Source organism: Teleopsis dalmanni, chromosome 2, assembly GCF_002237135.1.
Source record: "Teleopsis dalmanni isolate 2A chromosome 2, ASM223713v2, whole genome shotgun sequence".
NCBI lineage: Eukaryota > Metazoa > Arthropoda > Insecta > Diptera > Diopsidae > Teleopsis > Teleopsis dalmanni.
This window is the reverse complement of record NC_051847.1, coordinates 34,007,685-34,035,569: the sequence shown is the minus strand read 5'-3', so window position 1 is coordinate 34,035,569 and position 27,885 is coordinate 34,007,685. Positions and strand designations below refer to the sequence as shown.

Genomic DNA, 27,885 nt, shown 5'->3' with positions numbered 1-27,885 from the left:
AGAAGTGTACACTATGCTGGCGTCTTCGTAGCGTTTATTGGTCTTTTTACATATTAGCCGAAGAAGTTTACACTTTATGTATACTTTATGATCAGGTGCTAATAGCGTACATTCTTTTGGTGTTTCCTTACCTTAATAAAAAGTTAGACATGCCTCCATAACTTTTAAATATCTGACATTTTTCAGTACTATCTGATCCCTAACGAAACATCCACTAAATTTTCTTAAGTGTATGTCCACAACTATATTAAAAATGTGTTGTTATTAATTTTTAATGCCACACCAATTTAAATGTTTTCTAAGAAGGAATGACTTTTCATTTTTAAATAAGAAAGTGGATACTTAAATTTAAATTATTTTTTCCTATAAATCCGATGAAATACCTATTTTATTGTTAGTGTTGTTACCAATATTTTTGGGGCAACTTACTTAATTTGCATAATTAATCTACCTTTGAAAAAGTTGCAAACTTTAGTAAGATGTTGATAATGAGGTGCACCGTTCATTAGTAATATATATAACAGTCTGTAGGTTATAAAATTTTTTCCACAAATTATTACTATATAGAATCACATAGTTCATCTGTATCTTAATATTAGAGAATGAGACATTGAATCACATTCTGGAAGCTTTTCCAGCACTGATATACTCATATAAACGATAAAAATACCTACGTAAGCATTATTTTTCGACCAAGGAATACGTCTCGGTAAAGTAGGTTAAAGACTACAATTTATCGAGTTGATAAATTGGAAACGGAAAGACTTTGAAACCATGGAGGGGATAAAATAGATCACTATATCGCAGTGCAAATACCCCAAACTAAATAATAATAAAAAACACAATTTATTCAAGTTATAATACTTTTTAAATAAATGTATTACTTATACTATATATAAATATACTATATATAAATATACTATATATAAATAAATATAAACTATCTACTAAGTTGTTTTCTTTTTCTTAATATAAAATATATATTGTTAAGAGTTCTTATTGATAAAAAAATAAAGTAATTCATAAAAAAGCGGGGGAGGAAGAAACAGGAATGGTTTTACGCTTTTCAAAACAACTTCCACAAAACCAAATAATCCTGAGAATATCAGGTGAAAGCAACCCTTGTGTTTTACTACTTTGTTACCCATGGCAACCTAGGCATGGAAACAATTTTTTATAAACAAAAAACTTGTTTTGAAAATTTGCGTGATTATAATTGAAAATAATACCAAATATAATATAGTAAAAATAATTAAAAAATAAAACAGTTTACTTTACAAAAGAACATTCCTTAAAATGGAAGAAGACTTAGCTAGTGCACAAGATAAAAATGACTCTGCAAATGCCACTTATAAATCCGACGATTTATTGGAGAAGCTCAAATTGCTAAATTACGAAAGCCAACTACTCAAGGAGTTTAAAATGAAACCGATTTCGCGATATTATTTTGTGAAATCCTTTAATCCTGGAGAACAATTTTATATGTTTACACTTATATGTTGGTGGTTATGTAAAAAATTAGGTAAGGATATGGAAAGGCCACAGGAATACGATGATCCAAATACTGTGATTGCAAAAATTGTACAAATACTGGAGGAAATTGTATGCACAATTTAAATATATTTATAAACTTTCAATAATAATCAAATTTTCTTAGGATATATCAGTTGAATTTCCACCCAATAAACTTATACGAGGGGCCGGGCCAATATGTTTGCTAGTACTAGACAATCTAGCAACACAAGTATTAAAAGTAGCTAAGGTTTGTAACTTAATAAATTTTATAATAATAATATTTTAAGAGATTAATTCTTTTAAATTCATAGATATCTTGTGAACATCTGCAAATAGCACAAGAAGAAGAGCACGCTACGGAATATCTAGAAGATAATGCAGAAATAATTCTCGAAAAATTAGAAGATGAACAAAATGCCGGTGGAAGTGATGATAGTGATATGGAAGTGGATAAAAATCATTTTAAGAATTTCAATTGGATTAACAATATTGCACGAAGCAGGGACTCTAATAATATCTTAACTGAGGCACAAACACATGTAACAGAACATTTGACCGATAAGGAAGAATGGCGTTTAGAGTTTGAACGGGTCTTACCACAGCTGAAGGTGTTTGTTAAGAGTGATGCACGTGATTGGCGTTCGCATTTAAGTCAAATTGAAACATTCAAAACAAATATCGATGAGGTCTAAAAGAAATTTTTATTAATTATATATGAACAGTTTAAACGCTTGTACTTTTGCTTATAGATCGCGGAGGAAACACAAAATCAATTGAAAAAGTTACATGGCGATTTCACATTTAGTATTGATAAGGTTGAAAGTCGTGAAAAGCATTTAAATAACGAACTACAAACTCTTATAAGTGAATATAAGGAAGTTTCCATAGAACTCTCTAAACTACAATATGCTCAAACTAAAGTTGAAAGTGATTCGGCTAATTTGTTAACTCAATTAAATGATGTCATTGCAGAGAATGATATAAAGAAAGCTGAAATGGAACGACGTGGTCAATCTATGTCCGATGGCAGTAAGTGACATAAAGTGTTGTTTAAAAAATAGACCATAGTATCTTTTATTTATTCTATTTTCAGGCTCTGTGGTTCAAATAAAGAAAGCTATAGCAAAACTTAAGGATGAGATTGCACACTTAAGTTTAGAAGTGGCATTATTAGTGAATGGCATTGATCAGGATATTATGCGTCAAGCAGGTCGGATTGGCGATATAGAGGTTTCCAATACAAGAGCTTTTTAAATAAATTTATTTGAATTTATGTGAAAAATAATTTTAAATTATATGTCATGCAAATAAAAATATACTTTTAGCATATCATTTTCAGAGCCTTATGGTAATTATAGATCTCCATGATTATATCTTTTAGCTTTTTCAATCTTAACGTCATTTTTCTCAAGTTAGCTTGGTCCCTATCAATCTACGGGAATTTTAAAACACTCTCACACTATATGATCAGGACTTTATAAGTAGGCAGCGCCAGTTGGGAGGTGATTTTCCTTGTTTCTGAGGTGGTGCTGCGCCAACCTCAATGTTATCGCTATGATTTAGCAAATATCATTTTATTTTCGCCACAATACCACCTAGTTGATTGGTGAAATAAGTTTTCATCACTATATTTTTGGAAACCGAATATTTTTAAGTTTTTAATTTTGTGAAATCCACATTATATCGTTATAAAACTCATGATTTAAGAAATCTATGAAGAACTCCATATTTTTATATATTTTAATATATATTCAGAGTTTTTCTTTTATGACATTCATTCTTAGGAATGAATGAAAAAGATTTCCACCGAAACTTTATTCCAGTAATTAAGGAAAAAAGACGTTTTTAGGACATAGCGCAGGGAGAGATGGTGGGTTGACGTTAATGCATAAGCCCGGGGGGTGGTTGTTGGTAGACTCTATAACCATGATCACGAGAGGGGCAGTTATAGAACGGGATGATGACGAAATCAGAATTTCTGTCTTTGAAGTATAGCTTGAATTATTAGGAGGACTTACACAAATCGGCAGGGAGTGTGCTAGGGCTTGAGACGTCGTTGGCCGATTGCCAAAAAGCTGACCAAAGAATCATACAATAAGTACTCTAAACGATTTCCCGAAGATTTTTTGTGCAAAAGTTCGCGAACCAAAACAATACATGATTTATTTTTTAGATTCTTAGTTACATCTGATCCATATCTATCTAGATATGGCTTTCCCGGTTTGCGCTTGTAGTTGGTACAAAAACGCAGAAGTATAAAATAAAAACCAAACAAATCATCTATGATATATCCAACAAAACTTTTCATATCTAAGCCACAATTATATATACCAAATATATCTTTGATTTGATATGTTAAGACCATTTTTAAATCATATCCAAAGCATTATCAAATATTAAACAAGAAAACAAATTAATTCATTTGTGATTAAAAATATCTCTAATAACAGAAAATTATTTAATGACTGATAAAAAATATGTTATCATCACTAAAAAACTATCAAGTCCTTCAAGTTTATAAGAAGTTGTAGTTTATAACACAGTATTACCATGCGCTATTGTTAACAACCTGAAAAACGGGGGTAAAGATCATTTATGTGTATAGTTCCAATTAAACTTAGTATTGAATGTTGTACTTTGAAGTTTTTGTATTTTAAACGAGATTTTTAATATATTATTACAAAAAACGAAAAGCAAAATTTTTTTTCTTAATTTTAAAGTTTTTACTTTAATTTAAATGAGGCGTAATTTTTTCTAACAACCAAGCATGCAAATAAGAGACCTTAGCATATACACCAGGATATTCGGGTCTAGCACAACCATAACCCCATGAGACAACGCCAGCTAACTTGCCGTTAACGAGTAATGGACCACCAGAATCACCTTGGCAAGCATCTTTACCACCAACTCCACGACGTCCGGCACATAACATAGAATCCGTTATCAAGCCCTCATAGTCCTTATTGCAGATTTCATTACTAACAATTGGTACAGTTACTTCTTGCAATGAATCTGCAGCTATACCACCCTCCGTTGTGGTACCCCAACCAGAAATAACACAGTTTTGACCATCTATTGAATCTTCAACTGCCAAATCGATTGCTTTAATAGTCAAATTGTTGATTGGTAATGGTGAACCCAAAATCAATACAGCAATGTCATTGTCATAAGTATCGGGATTGTAATTCTCATGCATTATTATCTCTTTCACTGGTACAATAGCGCCATCGGAGCCTTGACGGTAATTTGTGCCTGCAACAACTTGAAATTGACTGGGAACTGTACTAATAATGCAATGAGCAGCTGTTATAACAACATTCTCAGCATAAATACTGCCGCCACATCTATGCCTATAAGCATTTTCTGGTGTAAAGATGGATTTGTAACGTAAACTAATCTGATGTGGATGCGCACCGATTGGTACAGTTTTTCCACCTACAATACGGCCATCCACTAAACGTGGCAGTGATGTCTCCTCCTCGTTAATGTTAACATAATGGATGGCTGCACTGGACACTAATGCTATTAAAGCAGTAAGACAGATCAAAACTTTCATGTTGACACTGTAAGTAAACCGGAAGTTAAGACTTGTGAAATTCAATTCTAATCAAAATCGATAATACCTTTACAAAGAATTGTACTGTGGTTTCTGCTGGTTTTCTGTTAACTAAAACCTTTTTCAAAATACGTTACTCGACATTCGATGGACGTCTATTATTTGCTGTATCTTTACGACTAATGACCAATGATAAGCAAAAAATTTAATATATTGTATTGGTGTCAATGTTATTACCAGTTAGAGATTATTACGCTTGTTTAGACGATAATGTATAATTTTTATGTAATCAATTGTTAATGATTGTGTGCTTAATCGCATAGCTATCAATGTTGATTAATTAACGCATATGTTTTCCGTTAGAGATTATACGATCTTATTTGAACAACCACATTATAAATTATTTTTTGTTAAAATGCGGCAACTCTAAATTCAAACATAAATTGTTTTAAAACAAAAATAAACTTTATTTGATTATTATTTGGTGTTTATAATTTTTAAGCACTATGTTAATTAACATATATTATACTAAATAGATCGTACATACTTCAAGAATGTAAGCAATGTACTAACGCACTAAGTGGAATGTTCAATCTAATTCTAGTTTGGGTTCTAGGGCATTCCAATATAGCGCGTATATGAACTAGCCCGATTGGGCGCGTATTCTGCGGAAACTTCTCTTCCAGTCCGTGCCCCTGCCAGTCACAGCCGTAAGTTGTGACCTACGGTAGGTGACCATTTTGTGTGACAGACAAATAGGAAGTGAGCTCATACTTCTTCAGAAGTCAGGTCAAGAGTTACTTGAACATTTTACTTAAAATTTACAACCTCTGAATTGGTAGTCAATAACAAATCAGTAGTGTCTAAGTTAATATCTGTTCTAATAGATTACTCTATTATAGGATGGCATGGTAGTAGCGGTAGAAATATCGGTGATATTTATAGCATTAACGTCGATCAATTTCTCACATTTATCAATGCTTCCGGCTGGTTCTAACAATACCATGCTTCTACCCATTATCACGAGACAACAAAACTCCTTTTTAGTTAATTGAAGTACTCGTTCCTCCCTCTATTTCACCTAAACTAACCTAGATTAATAATATTTTCAGTGTGTCTTTTTTTTTCTGAACGAAAGAGATAAACTTTTCTAAGTCAGTACTGAATAGTTCTAGTTCTAAGAATAATATTTAATCTGATTTTATTTTTGTAATTATCAAAATTTTGTAAAGTTCTACTTAAAAAATATCGGAAACGCAAAATTCAAACTACTTGAACTTGAGTATAGTGTTGGTGACTTCCATGTGAAGTTTTAACAAAATGTATGAAGAATAACTCTATTAATTATCGATAATATCTATATTAATTAAATTTTTCCCTTTTGATCTGAGAATATTTAAAAGCTTAATATTATTAGGTAATTAGGTATTAGGTAATTATCTTATCCAAAGTGTAGGTCTGAGACACTTTTCACGTTGACACCAAACATCTGTTTAATGTGTGATTTAAAATTATATATAAAACTAGTGCTAATGGTTAGATCAGAATATCAGATTAAAATAAAATTTGATCAAAATAACGACACCCGAATACCCAAATAATGATTTGGGTATTTTTGGTACCACAAAATAGATAACCCTGTATTACCAATTGTGTGCCTTAAAGTATACTATGGTTATTTTTACTTAAAATTTTTCATTTTGAATAAACACAAATTTTATAATATGAAGGCAAATGGTTTTATAAAGTACGAACTGCCAAAAAAAATGGAAATGGCAGTGTAAACACTTTGAAATGACTATGATAAAATGTTTTGAATTCTAAAGGAGTACAGTCCAGTCCAGTCCATTTAAGTCCAATGTAAACACAACATAACCCTTATTTTTAAACTAGTGCTTCCTATTAAAATAAATATAATGTGACCTATCAACTGAACGAATTCTATAACATACATGATATGAGTTAAAATTTTTTATTATTATATTAACACAATACACTCTTTTCTTCTATATAAATACCTCCTCAACACTAAATTTTAAATGTTAACTTTTACTACTTTTACATATTATCACTTGCAATTTGCTGTATCCAATCTTTAAGGTATGGTACGTTAGCATAAACACCAGGATAATCGGGACGTGCACATCCTCGCCCCCAAGAAACAATTCCAGTCAATTTCCAATTCACTAAGAGAGGACCACCGGAATCACCTTGGCAAGCATCTTTTCCGCCAACATCTTTCACACCAGCGCACAACATAGCATCTGTTATACGTCCCTCACCGTAAGCCACATTACATGCTTCATTACTTACAATTGGTACCTCCACTTCTAATAGTTTTTGCGATGATAAACCAGATTCAGTAGTTGTACCCCAACCTGTTACAATAGATTTAGCACCATTCTTCGGTTGACTATCAGCCAGTTCTATAGTTGCAATTTTGATACCATCTATTGGCAGCTCGCTTGAGAGAAATATCAAAGCCACATCGTAATCTGTTATGGACGCATTATAGTTTTCATGCATCACAATTTTATCAACACGGGAGACAACACCTTCAGCACCACTACGCTTATCTGTACCAGCGACTATCAAATAATTGTTGGCATAGCGATTATAAACGCAATGAGCTGCAGTTACTATTATGCGATCAGTGTAAATACTGCCTCCGCATAGATGCGAATAGGTGCAACCTTCACAAGTTCTATGCCGCAATTGAGCCTGATGTGGATGCCGCGCTATAGATACTTCGCTGCCACCAACGATCCGTCCATCTAATTGTGGTACTAATACTGTTTCTGTGTCTTTTGGTAATTCGACTGGCAATACAGCTGCAGACGTCAGCCCAAGAGCACTTATCAATAACAAAATTTTTATGTCCACCATATTCGCTAATAAATTGATTACTGGTCTACTCTATTTAGTCAGGTATATGGCGACCATCGATATTTTGTAATCTTTCCAGTTAAAATAGAAATTATTTACGATGCATGAATTTATTGCGATAAGCTTTAATTAAACTTAATTTATATAAACATTGCAATTAAGGGTTGATAAGAAAATTATTAGGAGAATATTATATTATTTGGAGTATATATGAATATTAACTTAAGTCTTAAGAAGTGAGATCAGCCAGACAAGAGAGAAGAAAAGTTTATACATATTTCGGTATATTTTGTTTATTTGTGGGTAAATACAAATTCATATAATAGAATTATGATAAGATATTTAATTACTTTATTGTTTATAAGCCCAATAATAATATATTCCAGTAGCTTTAATTGCTAATGAAAAGAAAACAGTGTTGCCACTGTTTAATGTCGTTTTCGATTGGTAAATCCGGGGTAACTTTTTTATTTGGGATTACCTTTTAGTGTAATTTTCGATCGGTAAATGTCGTGCAAAATGTGTAACACTCGAGATTAATTTATAACACTCTAAATAGTTTGCCAGAGTAGCAAGGTCACACTGAAATTAACAGCGGTTTTATATGACTTGAAAAATAAAATGTAATTTGTTTTGATATATGTATTTATGAAATATATAAATATTTGCTAAAAATGTTTGATTGGGCCACAAAATTTGACAGATCGAGAGTAAATCTATATTGCCTCCAGGTTCACCAATCGAAAACGCCATAAAGCGTTAAAAAATAGTTACTATGACAACCAATTTTTTTTTGTTTGTGTGCGAAGAAAAGGTTTAAAAATGACTTACGCATGGTCACTATGCCGTCACAAGAATGGTATGCCCGGTTTGCACGGACTCAACACAATTCCCCTTGTGTACTAGAACATTTCTACTCTGTAACTTTATCGACCACACTTCAGGATTCAGGAGAAAAATTATTTCTTTGTTAGCCTGCGTGCAGACTGTAATTAGGCTTATTTCTTTGCTTCTTTTTCGAAATTAGTCATTTTCGAGTTTATATTTTTTCTATTTGAGTATGATTGTAACAAATCGGTCTATGGCGGTTTAGTTTTTTTCAGGTAGCAACATCTTTGTTATGATATCTTCGACGTTTATTTCACTGACTATTGTTTCCAGTGATGTTTTTTAGTTGTACCATCTGTTGAAGTTAAATATGATGTGTTCAGCGTTATCTTCATCTGTATCTCCGTAAACCTCCAGTTCGTGTGCTTACTGGAGTACTAACGGGGCGCTGTGCCATTGCACCTATGCTTCAACGGTGGCGAATTCCAGCAAGCGGATTATGCAGGAGTTGCCAAGATGAAGAGGAGGTAGAATCTATCAACCACTTCCTCTGTCTCTGTCCAGGACTTCAGACCAAGCGACTTCAATGTCTCGGGGATCGCTTTTTCACTGACTTGGAAGAGATAACGAAAGCAAACTTATCGGATCTCCTCAACTTCATCTGGAAAACCAAATCATTTAACAAGGATTACAAAAGTTAGCAACCCGCCTCTTCCGGCAAAATTTTTGACGGCATCACAATGGGGAATATATGCCTCCGAGTGGAAATGCTGACAACGGTCAGTACGCGCATTCCGAACCTAAACTAACCTATCTCCGTATATGCACTTCATAACATTTGCTTTGCCAGTACGGAAAAGGAATTTTTAAAAATATTTATGACCAGAAAGGAATTGGGTTAGATAATAGTTTACTTGGTCAGTTCTCCTATCTGACCATATCGCTCCATCTTGAATAAATCTTGCTATCCATTTTCCTTTTGTTTTTGTATTCCATTTTTGTTGGCACTGTTGTTGGATTTGTTACTACTACTTCTTACTTCTACACGATTTAACGTTGTAGTTTGTTACTACTTAATTTGCCACCTAATTTTCCTTTATTTTGCTGTTAGATCTATAGTTAATGTGGCACTGATGAACAGCACCGCAGCCTCAGATACTGTACGGTATGGTGTAGCAATTTTTACAGCTGCCGTTTGTTGTCCTGATGTTAATGGCTTACGTTTCTGTTCTACTTTCAGCAAAGCAGCCCATATTTCGCTTCCGTTTAGAAGAACAGAGTTGGCTGTTGACATTAACAATCTTTGACATTACTCTACTCAACGACGTGGTAGCCTGTACTACCTTGCTTCCCGCTTATTGAATTTGTGGATGTGGATGAAGAGTTTAGGAGAGTTTTAAAAAATTACACTATGTGATACATAGATTTATTTCTTTATTTTTATTTGCGTTTTCTTTCAATAGAATGTATCTAATCACATATAAAAAGGAATATGAATATTCATTGACTATGTTAGAAATATATCTGTTTCTTTTTATTTGCGTATTCTTTTAACAGAATGTAATCGGTCATAAAAAAAGGAACACTAATATAAATTATATAGTTAATTTATATATTTCTTGTCCTAATCCAATGACTCCTCGTGCCGCTTGTATAAGTTGTCCAGTTGTTCTTAGGCGGATCTAATCTCCTATATTTCTTAAGAGTCGTGGGCTTCACCCATCTCCTGTGGGATCCTAACGGTCACCGTTTCGAGCAATAATCTACAATCTCATAACCAACACATTTGTTTCCTTCTAATGTCGCGCATATCTTCAATTTTCCACTGCACTTTTAGTTGAAGAAATTAATACTTGGAACTACATATTATATGCCTGTAATATGTTCTTTTATGAAATTTTTTTCCCAAAAGCAGCTATCTAATTTTGTTAAGTTTTTGCTATTAGTTCTATGTTACATCTCAAAGAGATTAATCCCATAATTATTTCACTTTCATACCACAATAATTTGTGAAATCAAAACGTTTTTCTTAACCAATTGAGAAAGATTCGTCCCTCCACTTCAACTAACTAACTATATTACAATAACTCTCCGAAGAAACATTATAATATTAAATTAGCAAAATGCTATATAACATTCAGAGCTATAGACACACTATAATAATCAATCTAATTGATTAAATATACATATTTAATCAAAAATGACTTTATATATTTCATAAATACTTTGTTACTTTTACAATATGTTATATATAGCATGTTATATCTAGCACCCAAAAAATTTTCTGAACAATCCTGTAACAATGCAAAATGAAATCTAAAATCTTCTCGTTCTTCTCAACTTGAAAGAAGCCTAAAAACTTGAACCTTTAATATCGTAGTATTATAGTATGCTATAATATTATAAAGAATTATTATATTATAGTATTATAGAACAAAAATTTTTGTTTAAATATAACTCAATAGATATCACTGGTCTTACCTTACAACACTATTTTTTTACAATAATAATAACAAATTAAAAATTTTTTTAAATAATTAACAACTACTTTAGAGACTAAACACTTTAAGTCAGCTAAAATCACTTCCAAAAAACACTTGAACACTAGCATAATTTCAGTCCCCTATTATAATCGATATTTTCACCCCAATCACTCCAATAGTATCAAAAAGTACGCTGTTTTATCATTTCATATATAATTGATTTTATTTGTTAGTCCTTTAGTCTTTTACAAGGAATTTGAAGTTGCAACAACCCATTTACGTAGAGAAGCGACATCACTGTAGACACCAGGATAACCACTTTTAGCGCAACCATTACCCCATGACACAACACCAACCAATACATCATCTGCAACCAATGGACCGCCTGAATCGCCTTGACATGCATCCTTAGATTCATCAAAAGCACAAACCATTGTTGGCATAATCTTTGGACCATATTTGTATTCGTCCGAAGCACACCGCAACTCATCAACAATACCAACTTTAACTTCTTGCAAAGTCGTTGGAGAAGAAATACACCAGAAGAAACATTTAACGCCCCAACCAGTCACAACTGCATGAGTACCAGTTGCTGGTGTTTTTTCAGCTAGCGCAATATAACGAATTTTTGCTGACTGACGTACAGGTGTGGCCAATTTAATGACGGCAATATCATTTTCCTTAGTTTTAGAATTATATCCTGGATGATATTCGAATGCCCTTACTGAAACATATTCACCACCTTCGTTGTAGAGAGTTGAACCCAAACGTATTTTAAGATTTGAAGCATCCTGTCCTGTCATGCAATGTGCAGCTGTGACTACAGTGTCCTCATTTATAATTGAACCACCACAGAAATGTCCACCCGAACTCTTTTGTATAGACACTTGATATGGATGTGCCTCTATTGTAGTGTCCTCACCATTCACAATACGTCCATCGAATCCTTCTGGTAAGGTATTTGCCAAGACACAGCTTAACAAAGCTAAGACAGTTACGAATCGAAACATATTTCTGAACCAATTAAGAAGTCACTTCTGAGCCAATAAAATCGTGTTACCGCTTTTATAGCTGAATTAAACTGATCAGTGTTGTGATTTATGACTGTTCTAATCTAACGATTGGCCGTATTAGAAAGCTTTAGAGATAGAGAATAGATTACATCAACAAAGATATGGTAAATGGATTCTTCGGCAGGAAATAATGCGATTTTTTGTGCTTACACCTAAGAAGAAATTATCAACTCGTGAATTAATTGCTTAAAATGGAGATAACAAAACGGAAGAATAAAGGTAGTATGAAAAATAGTACTCAAAACTGTGAGCTTATCTCTTTGAAATTAAATGCTCGCATTTGTATTTCTCAATTAGCATTTATCAATTGACAGCTTAAGAAATCTACTTTGCGTCATTTCCTCAACCAAAAATTGCAAGAGCTACTGTGGAAAACTTATCACTTCGAGAACAAAAACTAAATAAATTATTCAAGGCAGACGTCGAGTATGAAAATAATATTCACTGTAAGTGTTATTAAAAATCTTACTGTACCGATTTTTAAAACAGTTTCTTTATAACATAGTTTTTCATTAAAAAACTGGTGTTTTAAAATCATAGTCAATATGCCAAGTAACCCATGTTGAGGTATATTGTGGTTTTATAAAACATAAGAAGTAGAACCCTCATACTAAACCACAATGACGTTCTATGCTCTTATGAGTGCCCGTGAAACATAGGATCTCTACAATTTGTCGAAGCTTAAACCTTTTTTCGCTTGCATTACAGCATCGTATTACCAATCGAATTCCATTTCCTTGTTCCCATTTTAATAAAAATTTCGTTCTAATAAGTTAGCGACCATAGTGAGAGATATTGTCATGCCATCTATTAGAGTATTTCAAAGGCATCTATTTTTACTATTGTCAATACATGTGTAGTTCCCATTAAACACTATTATGACGTACACATATTGTTCATACTTTATAGATATTATATATTTTTTTATCCTTTATTACAGACTATGGTAGGTTTGACCAGTACTCAGTTCATTTCAGATCTATTAGTTCGGCAATAAAAATCGAAATTTATTTCTAAAATATTCAAACAATAATATGAAGTCATATTTAACTACATTGATCTATACTATAACGGCTTCACGTTGTGACGCTGTGAATAGTGAGAAAGCGGTAGTCGACCTCATTTTGCAGTGTATTGTAAGCATTAGCTAGGTAAAGATTCAAAATCCCTTTTATAGGATGGAAGTTTATCGCCTTCTGAAAGAGTTTCTGTTGGTGCGTTAGATGCTTTAGACTTTTACCTTTATTATAGTGCTGTAGATCCAACGTATAAACAGAAACTCAAGTCTATTAACTTGGCCAATACCCTAGTATTGCAGGATGACAGTTTGCACATCGGTAGGAAAATTTTCCTCAAAGATTTTTTTTCTCTTAAACAAATGTGGTTATTCATAAAGAAAGTGAAATACGGATTCATTTTAAGAGCTTCAATTACAAAGTACTAACGTTATTATAAGGTAGACCCAGTCTAATAGCATGGCTACCTACTACGTAGTGAATTGTCAGCAGCTATACCGTAATACTGTATTGACTTAGCTTTAATTTAGTCATTTTTCTTCTCAGAGCTTCAATTACAAAGTACAAACGTACAAACGTTAGTAATGGTAGTACATTAATTAATTTGGAACAAATGTCAAATGTCTTAAGGATCTTTGAGATATGCCACATGAAAGTAAATATTCCAAAATTCAATATACCCGTGTAAACTCTGTACTCATAAGTCAGTCTGTAGAGCAATAAACATAACAACAAACCAGTGTCATATGCAAGAATCTTAATGCAAGAATTCATTACGTTCAGCAATAATATAAGTATATATCGTTATATACTGTACGGAATATAGTCCCATACACTCACCGGTTATGGTTTTTTTATATTTTGAACAAACTTTATACCCCTTAACTTCCTACCATCCTAAAAAGTAACCGCAAACGCATACAACTTGATACCTTGATACCTTGATAGAATATCACGTTTTATAATGTAAAAGCCTAAAATGGGTTTGTTTTTTTTAGCTTTTATAGACATTATAGCAACTTTAATTTATGACAATATAACTATAAAAAATTATTATTATAACTACTTTTTTCTACCTCGTCAAAAATAATACATTTTATTATTATATATATGTACCCCAGTAAAATAATTATATGTGCAGTACTTAAAATCTAATTTAAACTCTAACAAATTTTGTTAGGGTGAATTTAGTTTATTATTTGTTTTTATGTTTAGTAGTCTAATTAAAATAATAAAAAAATTTTATTCAAATTAATTTTTTTTAAGTGAAAAATTAACTTTATTTTAAATCTTCATAGAAAATATTTATATGTGCAATTCACATTTTTTGCTAAAAACAATTAATTATTTTATGTAATTCAATTTTTTTTGTTTTTCAATAAGATAATGTGTTTCCATTATTTATTTTTATTAACTGTATCCTATGTAGCATTGAATCTACCAATTTTTTTAATAGTAGGAGGTCAATTTTGGCCCATTCGTCCAGTATGTCCTTTTTCAGCTCTTTAAGAGTATCGTATTGCTTCGAATAAGCATAAATATTGGCACTAAGAATACCCCAAAGATTCTCTATTGGATTTATGTCAGAACTCATAGCCGGTCAATCTAGCAATGGGATGCTTCTCTCTTCAAATAATTTCTTTGTAGCACAAGAAACATGTATTGGAGCATTATCCTGTTGGAAAGTCCAATTATCTCCATGAATATTTTCAGCAAAATTTATCAGTTCACTATCCAACAGATTTATGTATATTTCCGAATTCATTTTTGATGGTACGAAGCATATATTAGACTTTCCCTTCGAGCTAAAGACAGCCCACACCATTAGTGAACCACTACCATGGTTGCGTTTGTTGCAATTCTGACGTGGATGACAAATATCTCTCCAATATTTGTGTTGACCATCTGGACCATCTAGATTAAACTTTTTTTCATCACTGAAAACAACTGTTTCGAATTCCTCGTCCCAAAACTTATATTTGTCATGAAAAGCTAAACGAGCATTTTTATGTCTTTGTGTAAGGCGCGGTTTGGGAACTTTCGACTCATATTTTAGCTTTAAGTCTTTTTTCATAACTTGTTGCACGCATTGCCTAGTGATAGACAAATCTAATTCATTTCTCTTTGTCTGCAACTCATCCTCTCATTGGTAGCAAGAAGCTGAATATGCCGTTTTGTTCGGTTGTTAATAGTTGGTAAGCGGCCGCCTCTCTTATAACACCATATTTTTCGAGATATTTTAATAAGTTTATTATAGTATTCAGGTGTCTATAACCAGCAGCAGATATTTCGCCACATTTCATCCCAGCAAAACTCATTCCAATAATCTTTCCGCACTCTTCACTTGAAAATTCCGTCCCATGCGGCATTTTTTATCTAAATTAATTAAAATAATAAATATATATTAATAAATAATAAGTATTTTACTTACCAATTATTCTTTGCTCTTCAATACTTTAAAAAAAAAACTTTATAATACACTTCACAACTTTATTTCCATTTACTGTTGACACTTCGAGAAGCAAAACAATTTTGCACATATAATTATTTTCTATGAAATTTGCTACCTATTGTTATTAATTATGATAACGGTACCACAAATAGTATACAAAAAAAACTCCATATATGGTCAGAGAAGTTAAACTCAACTACAGAATCAACTGTATATAAAAAAAATTAGTACCATTATTCTAAGAAGAGAATAACGAAAAACAAATTTTGCACATATAATTATTTTACAGGGGTATATATATTAGCTTGATTTAATTTAAAGTATACTCTTCAAAAACTCACGGAAAGGCAAAAATAAAATAATCCCAAAAGTATACTACTAACCTATTAAATAATATTGGGTTATTATACAAAAAAACCTGCCCCTGATACCCATAGTGCGGATGAAGTATATTAAGTTGATCTTCGTGTTTGTAATGCAGAGAATAATGCAAAGTATAACACAAATATATTTAACTCATACAACATATATTATTGATCACAATACCAACAAAACTAACGATGTCTGTCTGAGTGTATATGTCTATTTGGCTGTCTCTCTACCTGTTTATCTACTTGTCGATCTATATGACGTTCTTCTAATAATAATCGACCTAACCTCTAAGTTTACCAGCTGAGTTTCAAAATTGCCCTGGGACTTTTTATGAGCCTAAACAGATAAAACTAACAAATATTTTGTAGGATCCACAAAAAGAGACCAAACTTGAGCTTATAGTTTTATATATAAATATACTAATAATTTTGTTGTAAGTATCAAGCGAATTTAATAAAATGAATAAGAAATGAATTTAAGTATGTAGTTTATTATGAACCTTTTCGTGCTAAAGTATAACTCATATTTGTCCAAGTTATTCAACATATTTTGTTTCAAGTTTTACTGGATATTACCATAAATCGATCTAACTTGATCACTTGTAAAGCAAAATATCAACATCAAGATTTAAACCTTATAACTAAATATTATATATCTCGAACGGTTCACAAATTTACTGACTCACATTATACATACTAACAGACAGTCATACTAACAGACGCTTTAAAGTCCTGGAGTTCAGGACAGCTTACATCCAGAAAGGTTTTTGACTGCTACACACAACTGAATGAGATGACGATGTTACTTAGGCTTAAAGTTCGCTGTCATAGAGATAATTTTGGCAACTGTAAAGCAGACGAGCTGGTAATCTGGCTTCAGGTAATTATTCAATATATCTGAAAGATCTACGCATATAGCTGATATCATGCAATTCGTTGTTAATATAGAAAGCTCAACAATTGATTGAATAATTTAATACAAAGTGGGAAGATTCAACAAAATACAGAAATCTGTATAGGAATTGGCCGTATATAAATTATTCTAGCAATCTTTTAAATAAATTAGTCTTGTGATAAGATTTCTTGACAGCTCACAGTCGTTTAAAAAACCATGCTAGAAGATGTCCCATCCAATTATTTCTATCGCAGTTGTGAGAAGGACGATAATAACGCACATCTACTTTATCCTTTTTTGGTTCCAAGATCGACTGGATCTACGTCACGAAGCCACTCATCAATTTCGACGACCAAGTTCCGTTTACCACTCCCCAAAGTTACTACACAACCGTACTCTAACAACAACAACAACATTGACTACCTAAAGAACTTACGTTTTTCAAAATCTTAATAAGACCCAAGACATTCTGTTAGATATTATTTAGGCTTTGCCAAAGGTTTAAGGTAGTTTTCAAATTTCCAAGTTTTTTTACAGTAGCATAATGGACCAATAGTTCTAAGTAGATCCAAGGATCGCCAATATAACCTAACCTAAATTACTGACTCACATATCCAGACCATCAGAAAATACATTTAACTTCCATAATACAGCAAATTGTTATGAATATAGGTAAGCACAGTACTCTGGTTCAATGTTGGCTCATGTCAAGGTGTCACATATACGCTTAGAAAATTTATAATTATGTACTATTAAATAATATGTTAATATCATATGATTGCAATATTAATTTTAAATATTTTTCGCTTATTTCAAAATTGCAAAAAAATATCTAAAAAACCATATTTAAAATATATTCATATTACCAATTAAAAAGCATTCTTTTTATACTTTAAATTTAATTTATTCTTTACAAAGTTTTTGCGGTTGCTTCGACCCAAGCACGTAAAGATGGCACATCACTGTAAACACCAGGATAACCACTTTTAGCGCAACCATTACCCCATGACACAACACCAACCAATACACCATCTGCAACCAATGGACCACCTGAATCGCCTTGACAAGCGTCCTTATCATCATCGTAAGCACAAACCATTGTTGGCAAAATCGATGAACCATAATTATATTCTTTCGAAGCACAATCCTTTTCACTAACAATGCCAACTTTAACTGCTTGCAAAGTCGTAGGAGAAGAAATGCACCAGAGGAAGCATTTAACGCCCCAACCAGTCACAACCGCAGCAGTACCAGTTGCTGGTGTTGTTTCAGCTAGCGCAATATAACGAATTTTTGCTGACTCTCGTACAGGTGTGGCCAATTTAATGACGGCAATATCATTTTCCTTAGTTTTAGAATTATATCCTGGATGATATTCGAATGCCCTTACCGAAACATATTCACCACCTTCGTTGTAGAGAGTTGAACCCAAACGTATTTTAAGATTTGAAATAACCTGACTTGTCATGCAATGTGCAGCTGTGACTACAGTGTCCTCATTTATAATTGAACCGCCACAGAAATGTCCACCCGAAGTCTTTTGTAGAGACACTTGATATGGAAATTCCTCTATTGTTGCGTCCTCGCCATTTACAATACGTCCATCAAATTCTTCCGGCAAGGTGCTTGCGAATGCACAGCTTATTAAAGCAAAGAGTGTAACGAAACGAAACATAGTATTTCCCAATCAAATAAGACGTAACGAAATACTGAAATAGTTATAAAGTCGTATTTTGGCTTTTATAGCTGAATTAAACTGATCAATGTTGTGATTTATTGGTGTTATCTTTCAATTGGCTATAAGCATGCCATTAATTTGATTGGTGATATGAAAGAACGTAAACGTTGAAGATATGAAATAGATTATATAGGCTTGCGTTCGTTTCATCAAAATCAAAGTTTTGCTATCTATCGGTTTTTTATTTTAAATTAATCTAAAAAGGCAATAAATTAATTGTTTTAAATAATACACAACAAAGCAAAGAAATGAAGTACCACGGGCAAAAATACTCAATATGGAATTTATCATTGATACTGATATTTCGTGACAAAAACTATTTAAAAGTATTTTTTTATCAAAACAGAAACTTAACTTTCATTCACAAATAAAACAAAGGCTTTCTAGATAAAAGTAATCTAATGTAGATTGTACACCAACGAATAAGATTTAACTCCTACTACTGCAGCTATATCCAAGGCAAGCTATGTGTCCCTGTTAAAGCCGTCAAACTAAAAATGATATTTTAATATAATAGTTTTTCTCACCGTTCGCTACGCTTTGTTAACACCTACATAATATTTCAACATTTCCTGCAACAGGTTAAAGACAAATGTTCTAGACTAGACATAATATGTATTAGAATACACAGATAGAACTTTAGATTGATGGACAGAAAAGAGAGGCCGCTCATACCGCATACTGAACGTATGCATGATCTTCAAACATTTTCTAGAGAGTGTTGCGATTCGTTTAAATACTTCAACCACTGTTAATTAATTCCGTCAACAAATTTGGATATAATCTACAGAAACTGAAAAAGATCTTTCAAGTAGCAAGATCTGATATTCAAAATATATCTGATTTTGTACACTGGTATCTAAACTAAATAAACCTGTTAACTTAGTTTATATAAAATCATACTTAAACGTAAACGCTATATTACTTTTTAATATGGACTAAAAATTTAATGAAAATAAACACACAACAGAAAGACATAATAATACATATTTTGAAAAGTGCGACTGTTTACAAGTAAAACGTAGAATTTAAAAGAAATAAAAAAAGTCAACCTTATTTCGATAGAAGAACGATGCCCCCATATCAAAAATTTACTTGTTGAACTTTGAACTCGGATTACACTATCTTTACTATAGATAAACCAGCTAAAAAGGACTCACTACATTCATTTTAGCATCGTCCATAATTGAATCACGTAGAGATGGTACATCAACATAGACACCAGGATAGCCCTCGCATGCACAACCAAAACGCCATGAGACAAAGCCAACTAATTTATCTTCAGCAACCAACGAGCTGCCCTAATCCCCTTGGCAGACATCCTTTGTAACCTCATATGCACACACCATAGTGTCTTTAATTTCAGACCCGTACTTATACTTTATACTATAATCCTTTTTATCAACAATATCAACTTCAATTTTTGGCAAAATTTTAGATGTAATTATACAACTCAAATAATATTCAACACCCCAACTTGTTACAACAGCTTTTGTTCCGATCTTTGGTGTTTTCTCAGCTAGTTCGATATAACGGTCAGTAGATAATTCTTTGACAGTTTTTTTTAATCTTACAACTACAACGTCATTTACTATAATTTTAGAATTATACCCTGGATGCATTTTGATTTGAGCAACCGCAATAACTATACCATCTTTATTAAATCTTTTTGAGCCGACACGGACTTGGATACATGAGATTCTTTGTGAGTGAGTAAACAACTGTTACTATATAAGTGTCACTGATAATAGACCCACCACAGAAATGATCCCCTGATGATGATAATTGTATGAAAACTTGATAAGGATATTTTTCAATGGTGTTATTAACAACACCAACGATACGATCGTCGGGTACAGCACTTGCATAAGCACAGCTCACCAAAACCTTTTAAAACGTTACCGACTTCTTGCGAGACTTCTTATTGTGAGAAGGGAGTGCTTTAGTAGTATTTAAATGAGCGTAGATAGTCTCTACGTTTTAATGGATTTCTTTATATTTTTTATCGATCTAGCAATTGAACAGTTGAATTCTTTTTATTTACCATTTTGTGTGCTGAACATAAACCTATAATAAAAATATCCTAATAGAAGATTCAAACTGCCAGTAGAATATTATAATTAATTGAAATATCACTAATAAAACATGTAATCATTTTTGCTTTTTATAATTTTATTCTATACGCAAATCAATTAAATCTGACAACTATCAATTAGGTTTGGCGCAATCTAGGTACTTAATCTACATCTTTATAACCCTACGACGAATCATGGATCTACAAAATAGCAATCCATTGTTTGTGTTTTCCAAAATAAGCAGAACCCGACAATGATTGTTCGCGAATGAAACAGATTCAAACAAATGGTCGCACGTTTTTTTTTACAAACCGGTCATGTCGCAACTGTACCACTTGAATAACGTAGAACACTCAATTCTGAGTGGTACAAAACTATTTCTTTGCCGGAAATCGTCGAAGAGTTGAGGAAAACCAGCCGTTAAACGAAGATCATTCTCTTCCATGAATAACGATAATGTGAACTCTACTACCTCTAGCAAAAAAAATTTTGAACACTCAATACATCGAATGGATGGGCCAACCGCCTTACAGTCCCGACTTGGCACTTCATAACTTTTTCTTGTTCTGAAACATTAAAAAAAATGCGTAGCAAACATTTTTCTACGCCGTTGACACATTCAAAATCTTGGTTTTGCGGATACCAACTTCAAAGTGGCAAAACTCTGGAAAAATGTATTGGTCATCATGGAGAATACTTTAAAAAACGATAAAACCATTTTTACTGACTAACCACTGTGACTTCATTGTTAAGCGTAAGACTTAAAAAGGCTGCCCTCGTAAGTATATAATTAAAATATATTTAAATTAAATAGTTTAGAAAGAATTTGAAAACTTTTACAAGTCCATTCGCGAATTTTTTTGTAGTAAAGAATTAAGTTACGAGACTTTTGCAATCCATAAGATGTTAACGACAATGAATAACCAATCATAGAAAATAATTTTGAATTCTAATACTTTCACCACCCAACGGTATAACGGTCAGAGTAAACTTAAAGGTCAGACTCTTAAATTAAAAAACATTTGGAACCTACTAACTAACTAAAGGTAAATTATAATAACGATGGGTTTTAGACTTATGATATCTATAAAAGTTGGGAACGATTTGTGACTTGAAATAACTATATATGTATAACAAAATAATTTTAGTTTTGCTACTACAACTCTTTAATTTTAGCTGCTAATTTGATTATCCGAATGATGATAATTGGGTATTGTAGGTATATATAGCTTTTATGAATACTGAGTTTATTTGGATTTGAAATATTTGTCCCTTTATATCTGTAGAACAAAAGCTTTGTTCATTGAAATAAAAAGAAAGTTATTGATTGTAAATTAAATGCATTTGAGAAAACTTCTTCTTAAGATCTTTGGCCCTCTACGAGTTGGCCACGAATACCGCATCTGAATGAACCACGAGCTATATGAGCTTTAACACGTCATTGATATCATTCATAACGTGCCACTTCCAGCAGCTTGGCTAGCTTGGTCATGTCGTAAGAATGTATGAGAAAAAGATATTTGAAACGGTAGTTGGAAGAAAATGACGTAGAAGTAGACCGTATCTATGGTGGAGTGATCAAGTTGAGAGAGCACTAAGCGGACTTAATTTATCAGACTGGAGAAAGTGCGCACGCAGCAGAGGTGTCTGGAGAGAAATACTGCGTCAAGGACTCTAAGAACTTCTAGAATTTACTATACAACATAAAATGATGTCTATGTCATTTACATGCTAACATACATATTTTGTTCATTAAAACTAAAAGAAAGATATTGGTTTTCATTTCAGCAGGCATAAAATACTACATCTTACAGACTTTACCAAATAAAGCAAACTATGATGACAATATTAGTTACTTACTACAAAACAATAAAAATCAAATTAATATCGCATTTGGTATATTTCAAAATATGCACAAATTGTTTTCGAAAATTACTTGAATATTTAGATAGATTTAATAGCATCCTCTATCCAAGCATGTAGAGAAGGTACATCAGCGTAGACACCAGGATAGCCCTCGCGTGCACAACCATAGCCCCATGAGACAATACCAACCAATTCATCGTCAGCAACTAATGGACCACCGGAATCACCTTGGCAGGCATCTTTTTTAACCTCATATGCACATACCATAGTGTCTTTAATTTCAGAACCGTACTTGTACTCCTTGCTTTCGCAATCCTTTTTATCAACAATATCAACTTCAACTTCTTTCAAAATTTTTGGTGTACTAACGCAAGTTAAATAGCATGTAACACCCCAGCCTGTTACAACAGCTCGTGTTCCGGTCTTTGGTGTATCTGTAGCTAATTTGACATAACGGACGGTAGATGATTCTTTGACACCACGTTTCAATTTCATAATGGCGACATCATTAATCATAGTTTTGGAATTGTAACCTGGATGAACTTTGATATCTTCTACATCAATAACTTCACCACCTTCATCATATCTTGTGGAACCGACACGAACCTGAGTTTTGGCAGCTGTTTGTGAAACCATGCAGTGTGCAGCTGTAACTATAATGTCCTCCTTAACAATGGAACCACCACAGAAATGGCTACCTTTAGATGATTGGATGGAGACTTGATAGGGATATTTTTCAATGGTAGTATCAACACCACCAACGATACGACCATCGGGTAGAACACCTGCGTAAGCACAGCTCACCAGCGCAAATAAAGCAACAAAACGAAACATTTTAAAAACGTTACTGACGTCTTCATTGTGAAAAAGGAATGCTTTTATAGTACTCAAATGAGGAGACTATCTACATTTTTTTGGATTTTTATATATTTTTTATCACGTTGATAATTGGACAGTTGCGAATTTTTTTTTATTGCTTTGTTCTTCCATATTTTTTTAATATATTTATAATCTTCACTTAAGATAAAATAGTTTAAATTGATTAAATTAATAAATAGCGGATCTATAATAAATATTAATAGATAACAAAAAGAAAGTGGGTTGGTCAAAAATATTGAGCTATTAATTGGCAAGAACGGTACTTATTATTATTAGTTTATAATATATAAATTAAATATTTTAACTATCTTGAGTTATAATTTTAAGCTTAAGCTTAACGTTTAGAATATATTTCAACGAGATAAAAACATAAAAATAAAAGCTATATATGCCTAAAAATCTACTCTATCAGTATTTTAAGCTTCTCTTCTTAGGTCATGAGTAAAATATCAGTCAATACTATATATAAACGAACTTGTCAAACCAGACACACTGTTCTCAGAAATGACTGTAACGATTGCACAGCCTGGGTAGATGAAGATTTTTGTCAAATCTTGATCAATTTAGTGAGAGCAAAATTTATACCAGTCACTTGCTTCAACTTAAGAGGAACCAACCAAATGTTAGTAGTATCTCATCCGTAATATCTCAACCAGCCATTATTTTGACTCAAGTAAGCTTAATGCTGCCACTTGAAACCAACTTAAACTAACCATATATAAAATGATATCAATCAAATACTAATGTTTTACTTGACTTTTATATTGACAATACGTTTAAGACGTGGCACAATAGTATAAATTCTTTACAATAAAAAGCCTAAAGGTCTTGAAATTAAACGTTACCCTTTAGTTTATTTATTAATCGTAAACTAAACATTAATAAATAAACAAAAAATATCTCAATATTGTAGTTGAAAACGGATCGATTTGACATCGAAGACGTCTTAAAAACATGGACGCATGCCTACAGACGAATCAGATCCAATCAATTCAGATTTATATATTCGATTGAAGAGACTTTATTTACATTCATGTTTTAGACAATTGTTTTTAAATTTTCTTAATCATGCGGATGCACTATAAAGGACTGTCTCGAAAATAATGTCTTCGAAGACAATTTTTCCAATCAGTAGTAGCAGCAATGACTACAGCAGTGAAAAATAGAAAGAAATAGGTATATTGTGTAATAAACGTCCTACTTTTAATCTTGGACAGCATAGTTACCATATTATAATGCTATTTTCTATTACCATTAAAGTTATAATAACACCTCTTATAGATGTCTTAGCATGTGTAAACTACTGATTTGAAGCTAATAGCATATATTGCCAAATTAATTATAATTTATAAGCATTGTTATATATTCAAAACAGTGGAAAGTTCAAAATATTTTAAATATTATTATTTTAAAAGATAAATTTATTAGCGTATGGTTCGTTCTTACTACATAATTCTCTAATATTTACTTGTGGACTTGAAAAAACTGCATATATATGCATATTTAAAATTATATATAATACTATATAAGCATATATCTACGCATATATAAAAATATATATAAAAAAGTATATACAATATATATACAATATATATATAATATATATCGATGACAAAAAAAAAATAATATTATATCAAAGATCCTACAGAAAATGTTTCTACTTAAATAGATTTTTACATACAAAATTTAGACACATAATTTTTTCTAAATTATTTCATAAGCAGAATTCTATCTTTTGTATTAAAAAATATTAATATTATATCTAGTGATATCTTTAGAATACACTGTATTCAATGATGGGGACAATGACTGAAGTACTATGATAAAGTAAACATAGACATACATAACCTTTTCAATGACTTCGAACAAGAATTTAATAAAATCGCTTTATTATGCTACAAAATACTTTGGTAAATTTAAGCTATAACAAAAAATTTATCTATCTGTAATTATTTTATCTCTAACAAAACTAAAAGCTAAAACACATTATTTATGATAGCACATCTGATCCATTCCGTATCAAAACTTGTAAATAATATACAACCTAATGGTACACTATAATTTTAGAGTTATTACTAGATCAAAAAATAAATTAAGTCACTGAAACTCTTCTCGTGTATTTCAATGATAGAGCTGTCATGACAAGAAACCAAAAATACAGAAAAGAGTTATTTATATGGACACAATTAATGAAATCCAAAGAAACGAAACAATAACAAACGAAAATCAGAGTACTTAAATGCAAAATCACATAAACATTGAATACTGTATATAATAACAAGCGCTAATTACCACTAAAGTGGTAATGGTATTGTGGTCATTCCGAGATATTTTAATCACGATTTATGGTTAATTAAAACAAAAATATACAAAAAAATCAAACTTACGACGAAGATATCTGGATATTGGAAGATTGAACGAATACACCCAAATCTTTATACACTGTTTTAAGTTTATTTTTAATATTATAGATCTGTGTTCCAGTTTACATTATAATTTATTTGTACACTATGTGTACACTAAGCTATTTACATTTATTCAGTCCACCTGTGTGTACAATTTTGATTAGTGCAAACATAATATAATCTCATTTCCTCTTCAGCACGCCTTGTTTGCGCTTGAAAGAAAACAGCTTCTCGATGCGAACACTTCGGACAAGCATGCTCTTCAGTTCGCGGCAATGTAGGATCAGATATAACATCCGGAACAATATGTGTCAGCTCACTTTAAAAATCTTAAGCTGTAATATAATGGCGCAACGTATAAAAGAAAAACTTACTCAATTTCGTGCATAATTTTGTTTACATATATGCAGTTAGAATCAGCTTCTTGTTTATAATCGCAGTTTCGACAAGCATACAAAAGAATCTTATTATCCTTATCCTCCTTCGGATATAACATATTATTGCTAAGGTGAAATTATTATATGCTAAATTAATTGATTATACCATTCTTGTTACCATTCTTGACAAAAACGTATACCAACAAATCCAGGACCTTCTGCTCCACCATTATCAAAAACATTAGCCATAATTAGTCCTTAACGTTTTGTATAAAATGGCAATAAAATTAGGTTTTAAAAAATATATTGTGAGCTAGACGCCAAAATGAATTTCTGGACATTTGTTTTGACATCACGTGTCAAACACATACACACATTGAAACAATACAACTACATGTTTGACATAAACCATGACTGTCTATCTAATTTGACTTTTAGTGGCTTCATCAAAAATAAGTTTTTTGAGTTTAAATAATGTCAATTATCTCACTATTTATTTACAAACCTGTTTATTAACGGGCTAATAGGTCAGCAATTGAATAGACACACTTTAAAAAATTGTTTTTTAAAGAAATTTATTTAAACTGATATTTCAACTATATTCTATAGTCATCATTAGGTTCCTATATGATATCCTAATTATCTTAATAGTACCCTTATGATGACTAACGGGTTAATTGGTCAGGCCCGTTAAAAAACAGAATTATTATTAAATATATTTAGCCATTAAAACAATTAGTTATTAAACCTGTTTAAAACCGATTTATGGACCAATAAATTATGTAAAATATTAACAATGAATTATGTTTATTTATTTTATTATGAATTTTTGAAATTTTTAACTTTGCATTCAATTTTTTTATGCTTATTGTCAATACTAATTTCACTTTTAATAATGCTTGATAATTTATGGCATAATATCTTATATTCACATTTATTTTGAAAATGTTTCAAATCAATATGTCTAATCTAAGCCTAAAGGATACTTAGATTAAGTTACGGAATGTATTAAGATATAGTGATATATTTAGTGGTAAAGAAAATAACTCCAATCTTTTAGAAAATTCTATCAAGAGCGTACCTTAGTTACTTACCATACTTACTTGTTTGACAGTTAGTGCTCCTTTAATATGATCACTTCACTAACGACGCGGTCAATTTAATACATAATAAATCAATATTGCGTACAGAAAACAATGTGTAACGCATCGGAAAAAATTAATAATTGTTAAATAACAACAAATATAATTACTTTCTTCTAAATTTAATTAAATCACAAATCAATTTTTTAAATATCTTTACACATATAATTTATGAAAACAAAGAACCTTATTAAATACTAGTGCGTACATATTTTTTTCATTGACTTTTTGTATTGTATCCATTTAAAATAAATGAACTTTACTTAATAATATATCACACAAAACAATTAAACAGATATAATTGATAATTTAAATCATTTATATTTAT

At 31.6% G+C, this 27,885-nt stretch overlaps 8 protein-coding genes across 8 annotated transcripts; 1 reads left to right on the top strand and 7 right to left on the bottom strand.

The window, feature by feature from the left end:
• Positions 1–1,296: 1,296 nt before the first annotated feature.
• On the top strand, positions 1,297–2,794 carry LOC119674289 (intraflagellar transport protein 57 homolog). The gene is made up of 5 exons (XM_038085420.1): positions 1,297–1,602; positions 1,658–1,762; positions 1,827–2,201; positions 2,265–2,544; positions 2,609–2,794. Exons 1-5 carry the CDS (start codon positions 1,297–1,299, stop codon positions 2,767–2,769), a joined length of 1,227 nt encoding a protein of 408 aa, XP_037941348.1. The 3' UTR covers positions 2,770–2,794.
• Positions 2,795–4,212: 1,418 nt separating this feature from the next.
• LOC119676311 (trypsin zeta-like) lies at positions 4,213–5,229 on the bottom strand. Its single transcript, XM_038087552.1, has 2 exons — positions 5,139–5,229; positions 4,213–5,078 (listed from the first exon to the last, which is right to left on the bottom strand). The coding sequence occupies exon 2, from the start codon at positions 5,069–5,071 to the stop codon at positions 4,244–4,246; it is 828 nt and encodes a 275-aa protein (XP_037943480.1). The 5' UTR covers positions 5,072–5,078; positions 5,139–5,229; the 3' UTR covers positions 4,213–4,243.
• Positions 5,230–7,071: 1,842 nt separating this feature from the next.
• On the bottom strand, positions 7,072–7,961 carry LOC119676312 (trypsin eta-like). The gene has a single exon (XM_038087553.1). It carries the CDS (start codon positions 7,955–7,957, stop codon positions 7,130–7,132), a length of 828 nt encoding a protein of 275 aa, XP_037943481.1. The 5' UTR covers positions 7,958–7,961; the 3' UTR covers positions 7,072–7,129.
• A 3,545-nt stretch (positions 7,962–11,506) lies between these two features.
• Positions 11,507–12,290, bottom strand: LOC119676318 (trypsin-like). Its single transcript, XM_038087559.1, has one exon. It carries the CDS (start codon positions 12,276–12,278, stop codon positions 11,514–11,516), a length of 765 nt encoding a protein of 254 aa, XP_037943487.1. The 5' UTR covers positions 12,279–12,290; the 3' UTR covers positions 11,507–11,513.
• A 5,673-nt stretch (positions 12,291–17,963) lies between these two features.
• On the bottom strand, positions 17,964–18,797 carry LOC119680937 (trypsin-like). Its single transcript, XM_038093969.1, has one exon. The coding sequence runs from the start codon at positions 18,748–18,750 to the stop codon at positions 17,986–17,988; it is 765 nt and encodes a 254-aa protein (XP_037949897.1). The 5' UTR covers positions 18,751–18,797; the 3' UTR covers positions 17,964–17,985.
• A 1,317-nt stretch (positions 18,798–20,114) lies between these two features.
• Positions 20,115–20,435, bottom strand: LOC119674288 (trypsin-like). The gene has a single exon (XM_038085419.1). It carries the CDS (start codon positions 20,433–20,435, stop codon positions 20,115–20,117), a length of 321 nt encoding a protein of 106 aa, XP_037941347.1.
• A 2,329-nt stretch (positions 20,436–22,764) lies between these two features.
• Positions 22,765–23,600, bottom strand: LOC119681300 (trypsin-like). The gene has a single exon (XM_038094453.1). It carries the CDS (start codon positions 23,586–23,588, stop codon positions 22,833–22,835), a length of 756 nt encoding a protein of 251 aa, XP_037950381.1. The 5' UTR covers positions 23,589–23,600; the 3' UTR covers positions 22,765–22,832.
• Positions 23,601–26,074: 2,474 nt separating this feature from the next.
• LOC119681557 (DNA-directed RNA polymerase II subunit RPB9) lies at positions 26,075–26,800 on the bottom strand. Its single transcript, XM_038094791.1, has 3 exons — positions 26,594–26,800; positions 26,413–26,541; positions 26,075–26,357 (listed from the first exon to the last, which is right to left on the bottom strand). Exons 1-3 carry the CDS (start codon positions 26,662–26,664, stop codon positions 26,168–26,170), a joined length of 390 nt encoding a protein of 129 aa, XP_037950719.1. The 5' UTR covers positions 26,665–26,800; the 3' UTR covers positions 26,075–26,167.
• Between the last annotated feature and the right edge of the window lie 1,085 nt (positions 26,801–27,885).

Coding starts and splice junctions, on each gene's coding strand:
- LOC119674289 (XM_038085420.1), top strand. CDS start 1,297: ATGGAAGAAGACTTAGCTAGTGCACAAGATAAAAATGACTCTGCAAAT. Junction 1,763..1,826: donor AAGTATTAAAAGTAGCTAAG/GTTTGTAACTTA, acceptor TTAAATTCATAG/ATATCTTGTGAACATCTGCA. Junction 2,202..2,264: donor TCAAAACAAATATCGATGAG/GTCTAAAAGAAA, acceptor TTTTGCTTATAG/ATCGCGGAGGAAACACAAAA.
- LOC119676311 (XM_038087552.1), bottom strand. CDS start 5,071: ATGAAAGTTTTGATCTGTCTTACTGCTTTAATAGCATTAGTGTCCAGT.
- LOC119676312 (XM_038087553.1), bottom strand. CDS start 7,957: ATGGTGGACATAAAAATTTTGTTATTGATAAGTGCTCTTGGGCTGACG.
- LOC119676318 (XM_038087559.1), bottom strand. CDS start 12,278: ATGTTTCGATTCGTAACTGTCTTAGCTTTGTTAAGCTGTGTCTTGGCA.
- LOC119680937 (XM_038093969.1), bottom strand. CDS start 18,750: ATGTTTCGTTTCGTTACACTCTTTGCTTTAATAAGCTGTGCATTCGCA.
- LOC119674288 (XM_038085419.1), bottom strand. CDS start 20,435: ATGCATCCAGGGTATAATTCTAAAATTATAGTAAATGACGTTGTAGTT.
- LOC119681300 (XM_038094453.1), bottom strand. CDS start 23,588: ATGTTTCGTTTTGTTGCTTTATTTGCGCTGGTGAGCTGTGCTTACGCA.
- LOC119681557 (XM_038094791.1), bottom strand. CDS start 26,664: ATGGCTAATGTTTTTGATAATGGTGGAGCAGAAGGTCCTGGATTTGTT. Junction 26,542..26,593: donor ATACGTTTTTGTCAAGAATG/GTAACAAGAATG, acceptor ATTTCACCTTAG/CAATAATATGTTATATCCGA. Junction 26,358..26,412: donor AAAATTATGCACGAAATTGA/GTAAGTTTTTCT, acceptor AGATTTTTAAAG/TGAGCTGACACATATTGTTC.